General features: G+C 35.4%; 1 protein-coding gene across 15 annotated transcripts in view; it reads right to left on the reverse strand.

The window, feature by feature from the left end:
* CADPS2 (calcium dependent secretion activator 2) overlaps positions 1 to 17,937 on the reverse strand; it is a 312,438-nt gene that overhangs the window by 57,433 nt on the left and 237,068 nt on the right. For all 15 annotated transcript variants that reach the window (XM_062609680.1, XM_062609685.1, XM_062609684.1 and 12 more), the window contains 2 exons: positions 9,861 to 9,964; positions 6,125 to 6,281 (listed from right to left, as the gene is read on the reverse strand). In XM_062609680.1, coding sequence (XP_062465664.1) covers positions 6,125 to 6,281; positions 9,861 to 9,964 — 261 coding nt within the window. The remainder of the gene's footprint in view (positions 1 to 6,124; positions 6,282 to 9,860; positions 9,965 to 17,937) is intronic.

A 17,937-nucleotide genomic window follows, 5' to 3' on the forward strand; every position in this document is an offset into this window, starting at 1 on the left:
ACTGCAGAAATGCTCTGCTATAAACCCTATCCTGGGAATTACAGTAACAAAACCTCATGGGCAGGAGGGCAACTCTTGTTATTCCAAAGTCAGAATGAAATTTAAAGAAATCACATGAAATAAAAGCTATTAAAAAGCTGAATCATTTTCCTAACATCCTGACACCAGTCTTTGCAGGGAAGTGAAACTTTCCAATACGATGCCAAAACTCTTAATATGACTGCACCTCCACTGAGATCCCTCTGTACATGAGCACATGGGAGTGCTGTCTCAGATCAACAACTCAGTGAGCATTTTGTTTTCCCAGGGCAGAGGTCATGGCAGCTCTGATTTACCCATCTGGAGATCTCTGTCAAGGATTACTGCAGGGTAGGGAAAGAACTCAAAGCGCAGGGGTAAGTGATATAGCTGAGTATCATCAGCAGACTCATGGCACTCTATGATTAGAATTGATCTTGCCAAAAGGTACCACCTGTGCATCAAAGCAGATGGGAAATGAGATCCTTGAGGAAATGCCACACTTCAAATCCCTCAACTGCCACTTGTCTTCAAAGCTATGTAGCTTAATTCTCCATTGTCTTGTAGATATAGACACCCCCCCACCCTCTTCATATGAGCCATCTCATATTCACACAAACAACAACAAAATGAAAGCCTATGCCAGGGCAAGCTCTTGCATAGACAATATTAATGGAAAACAGATTACAGGAACAGAAACAGATTCCCAGATGAAACTTTCTTAAAATACTGAAGTTGAAGATTAAAGTTATTAATTTTTTACATATTAGGTAGCTGAAATATATTAAAATATGTCAAGAAAAAAATCAGAGATGAAAGTACAGTCTATTAATACAGCACTGGAATGCGGTTTCTCCTCTAATAGTAAAAAAAGAATCTACTCTGCTTGTGTACAGCAGAAGCTGGGGGTTTGTTTTGCTTTTACTTAGAGAGGCACAGCTTAGGAGTTATCCTGGAGTCAGTGTGTTATGCTGTCCTCAAGAAATTCTGCAGAATCAAAAGAAAGGAAAAATGACAGGTTAACAAGCGTCTCTTTCCCACTGACAAAATTAGCACTTTGGCAGACAGTCTATAATTATCCTGCTCTCCATACAATTCTTGGGAAGGCACCACTTGGATTTTCTGGCATATTCTTAAATCTGAAATAAAACCAGTAAATTTCAAAAAAAGAAATTTCCTTGGGGATCCATATTCTATTTACAGCAGTTGAAAATAATCCAATAACCTGTAAAAAGAAATTTTATATTTCCATTAATTTCCTGTTTATATTACATTTGGCCTTCATAGAGCATTTATTATTCGGTTACTTAAATTGTGGTGAAAATTGGAAGTATCTCAGCTTATATGCAAAATGTGTATTTTTACATACAAGACATAGTTTAAAAGTGAATTTTAGAGATTTTTTGTTTATGTGGAAGCAAGCAGAAAATTTATTTTATCTTTACAAGACAAAGTGAGTGACACGAACATCTAATTGCATGGCTTTCTTGTGCCTAAAACCCCCATCCAGTCAAAAGGTTATTGGCTATTCTGCTAAGCAGTAATGCAGCTTGAGTCAGCTTTCAGTATCAGTAACCAAAACATGTAGCTCTTATAAGAAGATGATAGGTTATGATTTTAAAGCAGGTCCTAATAGCTGAAGCAAAAATTGTAAGCCCCTGATCTATGAAAAGATTCCCACTGCAATTAGAGAGAAGTGTAAGGTTTAATGAGAGGTATCGGTGTGGGTATAAAGTTTGTCCTTATTACCTTAAATCCAAATTGCTTTCAATCTCTACACTGCAGTTTAAGATAGGGGATATGATGTCATAAATTTGTGTATGAAAGTGGTCACAGGCTGTAACAAAGCAAGAAAGTGATGCTGCGTTCAGTGGTATTTGCCACTCTGCTACTAGCAACATCAGTAGTGGAAAAAATACCCATGATAATGGCAATGGCTTTCAAGAGGCTAATACTCAACTTGCTGCTTTTTCTAAATCAGTTTCATCGGACTGTCTACAGGTGTACCATGGCTGAATTACAGCAGATACACAGACATTTCACTGAGTAATACCTGATGGAAAACAGTATTATGAGTGAACTTACAATACTCGTAATTTTGTCCGATCCATGCCAATGCAGTAATACAATAATGCTGGATGACAGCACAGTACATAGTGTCAAGAAGTGATACTTGAAAAGAAAACTTGGCAAGGAAAGGTGCAGAATATTGAATAGACAATTGAAAAACCTCTGAAATAAGCCAAATATATAGACACTTCATGTAACTTAGCATTTGCCACCATAAGAGCTCTCTGACACTGTCTTAAATGGAGAGGAATGAATACATGTCTGTCTTGAGGCACTGAAAACCTGATTAATCTGAATAATTAAACAACTAGAGAAAGAAAATTGCCCTCTAGAGCAGGCCCCTTCATAACATAACTTACAGGCTCTGAGGACAAAAAGTAGCATGGTCATCACAGAAAATAAGAAAAAAAAAATCACTAGCATAGAGAGATACTGGGTACTGTTATCACTATAAAATCTGCAAAGCTTTACATAGGGATAATTGTGTATGAACAATAGAAACTTTGCGCATCATTAAAATGTTTATTATAGAAGCAGGTACACTATTTTTTCAAACCTTTACATTTTGAAAAATCACACTAAATTTATCTACAATCTATTACTGAACTCCACACAAAATATAATTTATTAAATCACTTTTTGTTGTTAGTTCTTGTCAGAAAATCTGAAATAATTTTTAGGATAGGAAGATCACATCCTTCCACCCATTTTTCTAAGCAGTTCTTCAGTCAGACTTAACAGGAAAGCAATCACTGATGAAGTCACTGATGAACTATGAATTGTTGTGGAGTAAGGTCAGAAAAAAATGGAGAAGCTGAAAGTGATTCAAAATAGAGTCCTTCAAAATAGAAACGTGAAGTTTCAGTCAGGATTCCCCCTTCCTCCCTCCTTTTACTTCATGAAAAGTTATACAGTGTATTGGAAAATGCATTTGTTTTCTCATTGTTAAATGAAAATTGGCTTTAAAGTATTCAGCTTGAATCCTGTACAATGTTTTGTATATTATGTAAAATAAGACACTGATATTATTTGAATAGTAAAGACTATGCAATTTCATTATCTCATGGTCTAATATTGTATTTTAGTGATATGGTTATAAAAATAGTCTTACATATAAGTTTTCTTTGATGCTGTAAATGTTAGATTATTTCTTTATTGTTAAGAGCTCTTTTATGTCAGGTTTATGTGAAAACTGACTCCTGCATTGAAGACTTAGAGCTCATTTAAAGCTCTTGAGATAGAATAACATGCAGGTGTCAGTCCTCCAAATTTCACTGAAGATTAACCTAATATGCAATATGGTGACCTAACAGTTCTTCATTTGGAAGAAATCTGAAAAGTAATCTCTGATATAACCATAGAGAGAAAACCCAGTGGGATTTCCACCTCTTCATTTCCTAATGAGTTTTTTGATAATGAGAGGTGACTTTGCCAGTCACTGTGAGCTCTATTATGTCTAATTTACTCCACTTCACTCTCCTTATTAATTATTAACACTAGCCTTTTTATCCTCATGAGACCACATTCCAGTTTTTCCTTTTTAGATTTTTTTTCTAAATCTATCTTTATGAAGGGGACAGTTTTTGAGAAAAGGTTTTCACTTAAGGTAAAGCTAGAAGGATTTATTTCATTGTGGAAGACTGTAAAATTGATGATAGAAGCATGGGGAGCTCTTTCTAATGACTTTAGTGCAGTTACAAGGTGAAAAGGCTGTTAATTAGAGAATAAGCACTGAGATATGTTCCACTTGGGAATCGGTTCTTGGTAGAGTGGTCACTTGCCACTTGCTAACATATCCACCAATTAAAAGGTGACTAATTTCCATGGTTGCTTTCCAATAGTTCTGGGATAAAAAAGTGTATAATTTTCTAGATTGCTTTCACTTGCCAGACACTGTCATTTACTATATCTTTTGCCATTAGGGAATTACTTAAATTGGTATACAGGTGTGACATTTCATACAGCAGTCATTTCATATCCTTCAGTTAAGGTTTTACAATATTTCTAATAACTGCTTTGACATGAAAGTTGTTTTAATAATTTAGCATTATTATCCATTTAATCTTCTAAGGAAAGAAAAATCAGTAGCCTACTGATGTAGCCTGCATGTCCTTTGCGTGTGAGGACATCCCTCGTTTGTTTCTACAACTTCTCTCAGGTTGGAATCAAAGTGCAAACGAACACAAATGACATAATAATGTAGTTAAAACTGGTGTCACAAATCCTTCTCGTAAGACTACTGTAAAATACCTCGACAGCTTTCAAAAACCAAGTAATTGTTATAAGCGCACATAACATCAAAATTAGAGATCTGTTTCCTAGACTGAAAATGTAAGATGGTAGGAAAGACACCTCAATATAAGTTTGAAATTTTTAATCTGAATTTTTGATGATCAGACATTCATTTAAAGTAATGCAGAATGCATGTTGCAGGAGCCTAACTCTTAAGAGATCTGCACCAAGACTGAACAATTCCTACACCCTTCTGAGCAGCCTTCTAAATTGATCTTGAATTACTACCAGCATGGCAATTTTAATATGCTTCTATAGTTGCAGTTTGTCCATCAAAGTATCCAGATGAAACATTCATTAATACCTTAAAAACAAACCAAGGGAAATGGTAATAGATACACTTTCTTTCACTAGGATAACATGTGAAGACAGAGTATCAGGAATATGGCATTTCCTGTATTGCTAAATGTCAGGGTATGGAAACATAACCAATGAAAAGAGATCTCTAAACTGGATTTTAATGTTTTTTTCACTCTGTCCTAGACCCCATCAAATGTGGTGTAGTAACAGTGACGTTCAATAATCCAGTTTAAGATTCATTTTTAGTTCAGTGGCCCTGTCCATTTGCTCCTTTTCTTCCATGAATTTTGTTATCCATGATGTTGCAGTGAATTGTACATTTGCTAGTTGCTCCATTTCATGACATGGTGCTGTGGCCAACAGGTATTATACTGGGATGACCTATAAATTTTGATAAATACTTGGTAGATAAGGATAACAATAATAAAGTGATAAATAATACAGGTTGCAATATGTATAACCTTGCAGAAAAGTTCTTGAATACTATTTTCAATTCTTTCAGTCAAGTAGCTTCCATACATGGAGCTAAAATTCTTAAAAGCTATTGAACTTACACAGAAATGAAATAAATTTTTCTGGAAGAGTAAAAAATATTTTTTTTGTATTTATAATTAAAAAAAAATATAAATTTTTGGAATAACTTTAATCATTCAATAAAACTAGCAGTTGGATCTCCAACATAATTAAAAAACAGTAGGTAATTTTCTCATTTTTTTTAAGATACAATATGAGTAAATATATAAAAATAGTACAAATATTTTTTTTCTTTATGATGCCTTAAAATGTTAGGTGCATTTCAATGTTTTTATATTAACACCTAATTAATTTTCTTTGGTTTCACTGGTTATGTCCTCAATTCCATTATAAAAATCACTTCCACACAAAACATGCCTAGAACATCCCTTAACTATATAAAAAAATAAATTCTCTCTTCAAAGACGAGTAAAGGCAAGATAATGTGGCTATTTCAAATTTTGGCGTCCAACTCAAATAATGATACAATACAGCAAGTGAACATAATACAGTGATTTCTTATGTGTATTTTATTGCATTCATGCTAAGCCTACAGTACTTTTATAGACATAATTAATCTGAAAGTACTTTATCTGAAGGCTTAGAATGAAATATCAACTACAATTTTATTTAAGCGATATAGACTAAATTTATATAAAACATTAAATACATATTATGCTGTTTGTACATCTTGATTTAAAACTGAGCAATTTGTGAATACTGAATGTTTAAGGGATTCCCAGAATAAAGACTGAAATGGTGCAAGGATAAACAGCTCAACTTCCAAGAAATGGAGCACCAGCATACATATCATAAAGACAGGCACTGTCACTTTTATTTTGAGTATTGTATTACTTATAAACCTCATTCTAAGGTGTGGGCACATTGAAAAATCTTATTCAGACAATACGTAAAAAACTTAAGAGCTTACTGTCATTTCTGAGGGCATTATTCAGCAGCTGGAAAAGTGGGAAGCTGTCCCAGGAGTCCTGCGGCTGTGCCTCGAGCGCCGAATCCATATCAACAGAATACAGAGACAAAAACTTCTCTGCATGCTCAGCCAATAATTCTGGCCACCAAGCGAATGCCTGCAAATATGTGAAAATAGAATTACTAAACACGAGTCATAAAGCAAAGAGATGTGTTGTATCTATGGCAAAATACATTTGGATATGTCACGTCACATCCTATCTCATTTGGGGAGAATGAACTGGACCAGTGATAAATGTGAAACTATTTTATGAAAAAATTGCATCAAAATTGTAAAAAATCAAATAGAGTATGTTGGGAAAGATGATATAATCAGAATCAAAATGTAACACAAAAAAAATTTAAAAGGAGCATAAATCTCTGCAAGTATTTTGCCAGACAGCAAAGAAAAAGAAGGCCTTACCCTTGAAAAATTACTGTATGTGCTGCTTTTGATTTCATTCAGTTCTAAGAGTGCAAGTAACCACATGAATTTATTTTTCAACTAAATTCTTGTGAAGACATTTTGCACTCATTTGTTAGTCAGAAGGGATGGTTTTAGTGTGACATTTTATTCGTTGAAGTCTAAGGGTTTTTTTTAATAGATACAGAGCACTTTTTAATTCCTGTTTTTTCCTTAAAGATGTTGGCTCTCCTGAGGAAGGCATCCAGTTTTCCTTCCACAAATGCTATAAATGCATTTTTTCTAAATTCATTAATGTCTATATTAATTTTCAGTAACTTAACAACATATTGGAATACACAGGTTCCTTTGGTAAAAATTTAGATTCTTAGGTAATCCTAGCTTAAAAGAAGAAATCTGTTAAAAATAGTGTCAGCAAGCAAAGCCAGCTCCACATTAAAGCCTGCTTCACATGACTTGTACCTTTTTATTGTCACTTAAATCTAGGCTTTGAAAGGTCAATATTGAAGCTGAGTATTGTATAGGAGGGAGCTGCGTGATTCTGGAGTTAAAGATGAAGGTGAACTTACGAAATAGGATGAATATCACATACTGCTGAGAGTTCACAAAAATATGCGACAGCGAGAAACACCTACATATACTAGATAAGAAAGTATTTTTGTTTTCAAACTTATGCTCTCATTGAATATCTTGTTCTGAATAGTTTTGAGTTACCAGCATGGGACATATGTAGCTTGATCTATACCAGCACTGAGTTCCCACACCTTCAAATAGAGTCACGGAAATCCTCACTTGCATTTCTGCAATGCAGGTTCTAGGTAAAGCAGAATTATGTACTCACACTTGAAAAGCATCAAATTAAAGACGACTTCTGAAAAGTGATCTACAAATATGTTTTGTATCTTGGACTTTCTGATGCCTGTAATTCTTTTTGACATGGGCCAAATAGAGAAAAGATGAACTGGCAAGATGTTTTAAATAAATGTTGAGCATCCTTTGCTATTACTGAAAAGTAATTTATATATTTCAGTGTCAGGATTGGAGGATGCTGATTGCCACCCTAGTAAAAAGAAAAGATTAGGCTTCAAAAATTTTGGCAAGAGTTTGAAATGGAGTCTTTTTCCTTAAAGCACAAGAAGTTTCTCATTAGTAAATTCTGTTTTAATGGAAGCTCATTAAAGGAACAGACTCCTTACCCAAGAAAATAATTAAATGCAAAGAAATAAAGAAGAAATGTATACAGGCATTGGCAGGTGTCCCTTTTAGGCAAGCAAAACTCTTCAGAAAATATTGCCAAAACCTCAAAACAAAGCAAAACCAGAAACCCAGCACTTTTTCTTTCTATCTTCTCCCCCTTTGTAAATGACAACTGAAACCAGACAGAAATTATTCTGATCCTCTTAAGAGATAACCATCATTGCTCAGGCAGCAAGGAAGAAGAATAAAAAACCCCAAATACTACAGCTAAGATAGTTGTTCAGTCATTATGGGCAACATGAAAACAGGCTAAAGGCAATTAGCAATTGGTGACATAAATTCTAAAACAAAAACTGACTGGATTGAAGGAAGAATGAAGTTCTTAGATTACAGAAAGACACACAAATGTGGCAATACAACACAAGAAATCATCAGAACAATTTATGCTACACAATCAATGCACAGCTACATGCTATAAATGATGAAAAATAATGCTTAGTTGATCAGGAATCACATACCTCTCTTCCCTTTGGGAATCCCAGATATTTGGAAGTGTTATGAGTTAAAAAAAAAATAAATCTAGTATTAAAAAAAGTGATATACTATTTTAGAGGTTACTGATCCTTTTCATCAACTGCACTATTAAAACAGTGAAGAACGTTTACTTAACATTAGGATATGAAATCACCATATTTGATCCTCAGTTTTGAGTAGGGAATGCACAATTTTACTATCTTGTTCTCAGATATATTTAATATTGAAAATCTGAATGCTCTATACATTTCAGTAAAATTGAATATTTATTACATGAATGAAGGGGAGAATAATCTTAAAATTGTTCTCAAGCTGTCTTAGATTAGATTGAAAACTTCTGCTGAATGGAATTTTCTGAAGGCATATGCAATATATTTACTCTTCTGAAAAATACCACATTTCTGACTGCAAATACATAGTACAGAAAGTAATCTTTGAACAGAGGTGTTTAATCATACATGGCTCATTTGATCTGTGTTTTTTTGTGTTCTTTTCCACAGAAGTCTAATATTCTTAGAGGAATGCAGGTCCCCAAAAGACAAAGACAACAATATATACATTTTATTAAGTAATCATTATAGAGTAACACAGTGGCAACAGTAGTGTAGAACAGAACCTCAAGGGAATTCATTTCAAATCATCAAAACAGCTGTTTTTTTCAGTATGAGATAAAACATCTATAACAAGTTCACACATGACAGATGTAAGCTAAAAACTAGATTCGATAGTGTGATATAAAACCAGATGTTTTGAATGATCATATTTATAGCTATATATACTAAACCACGTTTATCCCTTTGCATATTTTCCCCAAAAATATTTATCAAGTTTTTTAAGAATATTTTAAAAACAATTTCCTGAACCTTAGAAAACTATATTTATTAATTAAATGTTGATAATATATACAATTGAGTGTACCTGGTCAAGTTTATTTTTGTAATTCCTTGATATAAAAAAAAAGTGCTATAATTCTAAATATTCTAAATATTATGGTTTCTGTATCATGAAGCAAGACTTGAGAGTAAGAAATATGAAATCGTTCTATTTTATTCCTTCTACTATATAATGCCATTTAAAAAGCTCAAGTTTAAAAGCAGTACTTTTCCAATCAACAGAAGAGCAATGTGAATACAATTATTATACCCATCGTTAAAATCAAGACATATACAGCTGATCAAAACTAGCATTCAGTTATATTTTCTATTTTGAATGAGAGGTGAAAAGTTGGAAGGCACAACTGTATAAGGCTATGAATGTTTTCCACACCATTTCACCACCTCCAGCACAAAGATGCTTTCTCTATTTTATGCTCTTTAATTTTTATTTCTAAACCCACAGTTCATTCAAGCGAATTCAAGTAGAGTTTTATTTCACTTCACTTTTCATAAGCTTCAAGTCTCTTATTCCTCTGTAAATGTGAACTGCCTTAAACATATGTCAGAAAGTAAAGCTAAAATGTTTCTTGACAGAATTGCTTCACATCAGGGGAGAAGAAAACCTTAGGACAAGCCATTCTCTACATCAAATACAGTTACGACCTCACCTCTGAATGATGTTCTTCATTTTGCTGCAATACTTCGATACAGAGTTCTGCAAGGTGAAGAACCTCTTCCAGTTTTCTAGCAGGTGTTGCTTGGTTCATGGTCTCTACATAAATGTAAAATGCAAACCAAAACTGCTTTAGTTACAAATAAGACTCAACGGTAAGAGAAAGAGATGTCAGAAAGGAATGGGAATGGTGCAGTTACAATTTTCTGAAGTATAAATAATTTCATGTGTTGACATTCATTTATAAATGCAGCTGAATGTCCAGATCAGTAGAAAGAAAAAAATGTTTAATTCAGAAAAGAATCACTGATCATTATGAACATTATCTCATTTAATATATGAGAACTAACAGGTACATCAGTGTATTAGATGCTCAACTTCTGCAACAAGCAAGTTGTAATTCTCTTCAAGGTCAGATATACAAAGACACAAGACAGTAGAGACCTTTTTCATTATTGTACCGTCAGTTCAATGCTGCTCTCACTAGATGACTCATTATTGTCATCGACAAGATTAATGCATTTTGCAGCAGTCAAAAATTCCAAAATTTTTATCTAAATAAGACACTGTGTTTTAGGCATATTTAATACAAACTATAGTAATAATTCAAAGAACTATTTTCTAATAACTTATTATTCAAATAACCATTTTTCTACCTCCTGTTTACCAATAGGAGTGAATCTGCATTCTTTTCAGTACCATAGTGAAGAGTAGCACTATAAAAGAGATTTTTATAACAGAATTGACACAAACTGACTAAAAGCTCCACATAAAAGAAAACAAGGACAAATACAGAAGTCATAAATTATATGATGATCACTGATTCTACAGAGTAGACTTCAAAAAGAAGCAAACAAGAAAGGTAAAACAATTGCCTGAAATTCTTACAGGACAATTAAACTCAGTCGAGTATTCAATTAAAAAAAAAAAAATCACAGGACTATATCCCAGGAAAAGTCATGGGAGATAAGGGAAAAGACCAATTGAGTTTTTTAACAACCACAGTTGAATCAGTAGAAGTAATTTGTCCATACATAATTTATATTGTTAGGAATAACTTCAGTATCAGCTATATGAGCTTGTTTACTTAACTATGCTCTTGTCCCTGAGTGGAAACCACAGGATGGAAATATTATTGCACAGTATAAGCAGACATAAAGTATGGTTACATTATCCGGGTTTGCAGAGGACTTATGAAGCTGGTAACACAAGGTGAGTGAGGGTCTCAGGAACACTATTTTCCCATTTTCTGTGCATGTTCATGGGTAGCAAATCACATGAATACAGCAGAAAACTCTGCTGACATTTCTTTCTCACTTTAGGCATTCGTCATGACATAGAATATTAGCAGGCTAATTAAAAAAATCTACATGACCTCCCTTAATGTCAGTAAGAATATCAAACTGCATGCAATAAGTAATTTTTAACATTTAACATTTCTGGCAAATCAAAACAACTTTTCAGACATCTTAAAGGCGGGTGACCTTGTCCAGTTCTTCAGCACTGGACAAGAAGAAACAGTGGATTAGAACCTAGAGCAAACATCTGCTTAAAGGTGTCTACAAAACCACATTTTTTTCATGCAAAAAACAAAGTAGGCAAATTAGTTACTGAAGCAACTAATGTTTTTTTTTTTCCCAGATCTTATTAAGACCACATAAGGAGACATGTTGAAATAGTATGATTTCCAAAACAACAATCTAACTCAAGAAAGAGATATTGCATGGACATGGACCAAGCACAAAACATGCACCACGACACAAAACTACATTCACAATGGCAAGATCACAGTTATTAATAATGTATTGAATTTGCAAATTTGATACTGTAGAGCAATTATATGAATATAACCACAACTATATTAATGTATTATGTCAACTGTGATTAAAAAGAATTGGCCCAGCCCATATTATTTAATTTATAGTGTAATGACTACTACTGGATTTGGACTTAAACAGTGGCTTCTATGCTTATTCGGGACTTAGCGGTGTGTCCTGTCCTCCCTGAAAACACAGCGAGTACTACTCATACAGCTGACACATCACTATCTGTATCACCGATGCTAATAACTCTGAAGAAGAAACCAGTGATATTAATACAGAATATGACTGGCACATCTGATTTCAGCATAAACAACTCGTTTTATTACAAATGCAGCCTGATCATCATAGACCTTACCACTAACCAAGTAAACAAAATTATTGCATTCATAACTGCTTTCATTCCTAATGAAACCAAATAAGCTGTAAATGATTCAAAATTATCTTCTAGAAGGGCTCCTCTAAATTAGTAAAAAAGAAATTGTAATAATTATAATGAATCTGATGTTGCATTTTTGCACTGGAGTAAGTTCACTTATTTTACACCTGGAATAAGATCAAAATAGCCTAAAAATGGCTATTGAACAGATGTCATTATCAGTAGGGAGAGCAGGAGAAAGACCATAGATTTACTAGCTAACTGTGAGATTATCCCAAACCACCACTCTGATGAGATCATGATGAAGACAAATATGGTTTCAGGGAAGTATTAATTCCACTAAGCAAGGCACTGAGGAAGTGGAGTTCTAGTAATCTGTGTTGAAGTGATAAATTTTGATCAGAAATGGCATTGAAAGAATAAGAATTCTGAATTGCAATTAGAAATAGCATTGAATGGAGTCTGGGTTGTTTTGGTGTGTTTGTTCGTTTGTTAATAAGCCTAAGAAAATGAAGGATGAAAGAGGAGATGAGAAGTGCTCCCACACAGACAATGTGGGAATACAGTTTTCGCACAGTGAGACCCTAGTAGGAAGAAGAATACGTCTGTATGACCAGGGATGATGCTGGCATAAAAATAAATCCGTTGTGATAAATTATTTAAGGCAGAAATTGCGAGGATTTCAGTCATTATGGGGCTACTGTTCAGATTTTTTTTTTTTTAATAAGATTAGTATGTTTAGGAGGAAAAAGAGACCAAAACTGTAAATTTCTCTTTGAGGTGAGTTTTGCAAGTATCTGAATGACATTTCATGGAAGGAATGACTAAAAATGTGAGACCGATTATGCTCATGAATTCCAGTTTCACGTTTTCATGAAATTCCCCATCCTATTTACTATTTACTAGTTTACTCCAAAACAATTTATTATTGCTAAAACCATGCAAATTACTCTTGATGCTTCCTACAGCTTTCAACACTATTTTTAAAATTATTATTTTCCTATAAGATTTATTGGTAAGACATGGCAGAATATTGCACTCACTCTGCATCTGTCCTGGGTTTAGCAGTAGCAGTCAGGGTTTAAACCACGACAGCATCCTTGAACAAATCTCTCTAATTTTGTTGTCATTTACTTACAGATTAAATCAGTACATGCAATTTCATTTGTACGGTACATGCTTCCCTAGCTTTTGCTTAGGCTTCATCTAAAGCTTCCTTTTCCATCTGTAAGTTATCACATCAGCTAGTCTTTTTTTTTCTGTAACTAAGAACCTTTCACTTTCAAAATCTATCTTTACCTGGGTGTATAAATAAAGGGCTACAGAGCAATTTGAAAGATAATGAACTAAATGATTTGTTAATCTTTTTTTTTTACCAAACAGGTAGTATATTTGAAATATGAGTACCAATAAACTGGTACCTAGAAGTTTCAAAACCTCCAAAAAAACCCCTCCATCTGAGCAAAATACTGTGCTTGTCTTTATAAGCTAAAAAAAATTACAGGAATGGAAATCAGTGCTGTCAGTTTTCATTATATTCATGATGTCTTTCTCCCCACAATTACTAAGGGTTGTTAAGATGTGTTTACACTGCTAAAACTAACAAGTTGCAGCAGGAGTCGAGTCAGTAAATATGCTGCTTGACATCTTTTAGAAAATAAACAGAAAAAGCCATCAATCATCTGTTTTCAGCTTCACATTCTGCCGAAGTGAAAAAGCAAGCCAGGCTTTGCAAATAATGGATGCTTTCTCAAGTATGCATTATCAGTGAGTCACACAGGTACCAAGAACATATTGTTAAATGAGCTCAGCTAACTGACTAAAAAGCAACTGAAATGAAAAGGTGACTGCTTCACGGACTGATGGCGCCTAGGGCCACAAGGCGCTGTCAGATTATCCAGTCTGACCTGTGTCACACAGGCCAAAGAACTCCCCGTTCCTCCTTTCTTAAGCCCATCAGGATGTCTAAAACCTACTTCAGCTTGCTTTCCAGAAAAGAGTTTATCCTTGAAGACAAATGTACAGTTCACCTCTTTCTTTTTCTCCCCAGTGTGTAAGCTGCTAAACACTTGTGTTTAATTTCTCATAGACATCTGCTGAGCACAGGAGTCTGCTGACTTGAAAGGTGATTCTCCTTCTTGGGTATATGAGTACAGTGCAACTAGGAGGTACCTGTCTCTGGTCTGCCAGTCTTTCCTCTGATGGCACAGCATATATCCATTACTGTTTTTTCCTGTCCAGTATTTCATCTTTCCTCCTTTTCTTCAAACAAGCATATCCAGATCAAGACACTCAGGAAAGCCAACGTGGCTCTAGGCCAGAGATTCTCAGGCAGATCAGTGGCAGGGGTACTGGAAAAAAGGCATTCAGGCCAAGAGATCCCAAGTTCACAGCCCTGGTGGGCTTATAGGTACCTTCATATCCAGACAGCGATATGGGACTGGAGACTTCTCTATAGTTTTGGATTTGGACTGGCTCATTTTATGCCAAACTGCAACAAAACATCCAATTTCCATTTGGATCCTTTATGTAACACAAGTGGCATTTGTTTTAATTTTTATTAGCACTGTTGCTCTGATTGCTGGCTGCACTCAGCTGTTATGCCACTTAACATTAATGCTACCACCATTAAAGCCTGGAGATAGTGCACGATGCCTACTAATGGAGGTGTCTGACCATCAACTAATTTATTTCTATGCATGTGCCAGAATTAGACCCACAGGAGGGCAGATAATGCAATGTCTGTTGGCTGTCAAACTCCTTCCAGGATGTGCCGCACACACAGCGGTGCATGGCCTGAACAAATTCTGGAGTTTCTGGAGGAATATTGCCCGTTTGGATATTGAACAGAGAGAGCTAAATCAATCTTACTTCTTTCCAAGTCCAGTTATAGCTCATGGAGCCTAACTGAGCTACCGTTTATTCTATACCAGCTCTCTTGCCAAGAAATCTGACTGATTCACTCTAAAGAGAAGCCCGAGAGTGAACTCATACTGATGCAGAGGGGATGACAGGGAAGCCTTGCAGTAAAGCAGGCCATAATATAACTTCATAATACAGACACATCATAATTTGGCCTGTATGAAGCCAACTCTTCTCCACTAGAGCCCATCAATCCAGATTTTTTTTGACATATGAAACCAGCAAGATTGCATCTAGACATGCATCAAAAGCAGTATAAACATCAATAAACTAGAGATAATATGTGCTACTAGACCTGAACTGACTGTGCAGAGTTAACCCAAAACTCAGAAAATCCGCCCATAGATAATAATTTGCTGCTGCTGGGAGCTACTGTAGTGGATTTTCTTGTAAATTCTCACAGAATTAATTCTGCATGAAAAAGTAAGGAGTGGACATCTGGGAGGACATCCTATATTCTTGTAATTAAAAAAAAAAATGTATATACTAGCCTTATATAAATAATGGCATTTAGCTTTAACTATGGAATTGAAACAAGTCTTTCCACAATTGCTTTCTATGAATTCAACAGGATTTTAAATTCTGGGGACAAAAAAAATACTCTGGGGACAAAAAAAAAAAAAAATATTAAAAATTAATTACCATTATCACCTATGTAGAGAAATTCTAGTCTATATCATTTTATAAAGTGGGTCACACTTCAATGTCTTCAGTTTTTTAACATTTGTCATAGGATTCAATGATATTACTTTCATGGGACAATCACTGGTAGGTTTTGGCTCTTATTTTGTTTTGCCTACTTTGTTTTTTTTTTTTTAAATTAGGGAAAATTCACTCAAGGAACAAAAATCCATTAAAAAAAATGAAAAACAAAAATCTGAAAAAAGCAACAGAAGAAAGGCAGAGGTGAAAAGAAATCTCCATTTTTAATTGCTGATCAGATCAGAGGCATTTAATTTATCATTCTTTCAATTCTGGTTTTGGAAACACAGACACAAGCAGTTGGAATTTTTCTTCCTGTCCCTCATGTCTAATTTCTCTTCAAAAGCGAAACAGCTAATGTTCTCAGCTCTTCCTGTTCTATGGAATAAAACTCAGAGGTAACAAATATGGTAAACTGGAGGGCTCCACAAATGAACACATCTGACATACTAAACTGACAGAAAACTGAAACCTGAAAGTGCAGACTTAGTAATGTTTTTTAAAAATCTAAATCCAAATTTTAGGGCGTTACTGAAAGATGACAACAACAAATCTAATGCCAGCAGGAAACGAAGAGGGAAAAATGATGTTGACAGTTATTAACTAAAACAGATTTTGAAGAAACAACTAATTGAGGACCTAAGATGAACAGAAAACAGTAAAATGTAACACAGATTTTCACTAGACTTGTGCAGTAGCTTTTCCTTATAGGATATTTTCTTATAAAAGAAATTCATCAGATCTCAATTATTCTGACTTTAATAAAGTATTGGATACTGTGCCTCCTGGGAAAACTACCAGTTAAGCAGAAGAAAATGAGGATTAAAAAAGAAACAATGTATTGGATAAAGAAGCTGCCTCAAGAGAAGGACAATAGGTAACGAGAACGAGCAAAAAAGGCTTCTTGAGAAATTCCTTGAAGATCCATTTTAGGGCTGAGCTTCCTTGATATTTTCACCACTGACTTCAGAATAAATATTAGGAGTGCATTGATAACAATGGTGTAAAACACTAGCAATAGACAGCAGGGTCAAAATGCAGTAACAAGTATTGGATAATTCCAAAGAATGAGAAAGAGAAGCACAATTTAATACTTTAAAAAGGAGGGCAACACATTTTGACACATGAACAGCAATGAACATTTGCTATAAACTGGGAACTCATCAGCTGGAAATGATCAAAACTCTGAAGACTGAGTTGAATTGGCTTTTCACAGAATGGCTGTGTACCACAAGCATAATACAGACATCAAAAGACAAGTGTTCCTCAATATGTGCCCTGGTGGAGGTCCTCCTGCAGCAGGTGGCTGAGCTGTGGGACACTGCCAATAGGCTAAAAGATGTCAGGGAAGCTGAGAGGAAGCAGGACTGCTTGCTCCAGGCCAAAATTGTGCAGGGGCCTCGGGCGTCCACTGCAGCCCATGGAGGAAAGAAGGAGGCTGCTAACCCAGGAAGCTGGGAAATAGTAACAAAAGCAACCAACAAAAAAAGGAAGAACAATGCTTCCTCCTAAATCTGTTGGATTAACAAGAAAAGACACTTGCACCAGGAGCAACCGGCTGATGCACTGGTAAAGAAGATCACTACTGGTGCTGCCAGGAAAAGGAGGCAGGTCATAGTAGTAGGGGACTCTACATTGAAAGGGACAGAGACACCCATTTGTCGGCCTGACCCAGTCCCAAGGGAGGTGTGTTGTCTACCACAGGCTTGGATCAGGGATGTGGCAGAGAGGCTGCCTGCTCTAGTAAGTCCCACTGACTATTACCCACTTCTGGTGATACATGCGGGTGCCAGGGATATAGATAGTAGCAGCCTGGGGAACATAAAGAAGGACTACAGAGCCCTGGGAGAGGTGGTTAGGGGCCCTGGAGCTCAGATTGTCTTTTCGTCAATTCTCCAGGATAAAGGGGAGGACTTTAAAAGGCTAGGAGGATCGGCCAGGTTAATAAATGGTTGGAAGGGTGGTGCCAGAGTCAGGGGTTTGGGTATTTAGAACATGGGATTCAATTCGGGAGGCCAGGTCTACTAGGGGCTGGTGGAGCTGGTCTAGGGAAGAGTGATTTTGGTAGGAGGCTTGCCAGATTGGGCAAGGAAGCTCTAAACAAGATGTGTTGGGGGAGGGGGGCATCATTCCATCCCAACACACCCAGTCAATTTCCAGCACCTATAAGAAATGCTTGGAGCAATGTAGAGAGATTCCAGAGGAATTAGAGATGTGTGCATGCCTATGGGGGTGTGATATAATAGGTA

The sequence above is a fragment of the Pezoporus occidentalis genome, unplaced genomic scaffold, assembly GCF_034315485.1.
Source record: "Pezoporus occidentalis ecotype Australia unplaced genomic scaffold, CSIRO_AGI_Poc_V1 ctg14, whole genome shotgun sequence".
Lineage (NCBI taxonomy): Eukaryota > Metazoa > Chordata > Aves > Psittaciformes > Psittacidae > Pezoporus > Pezoporus occidentalis.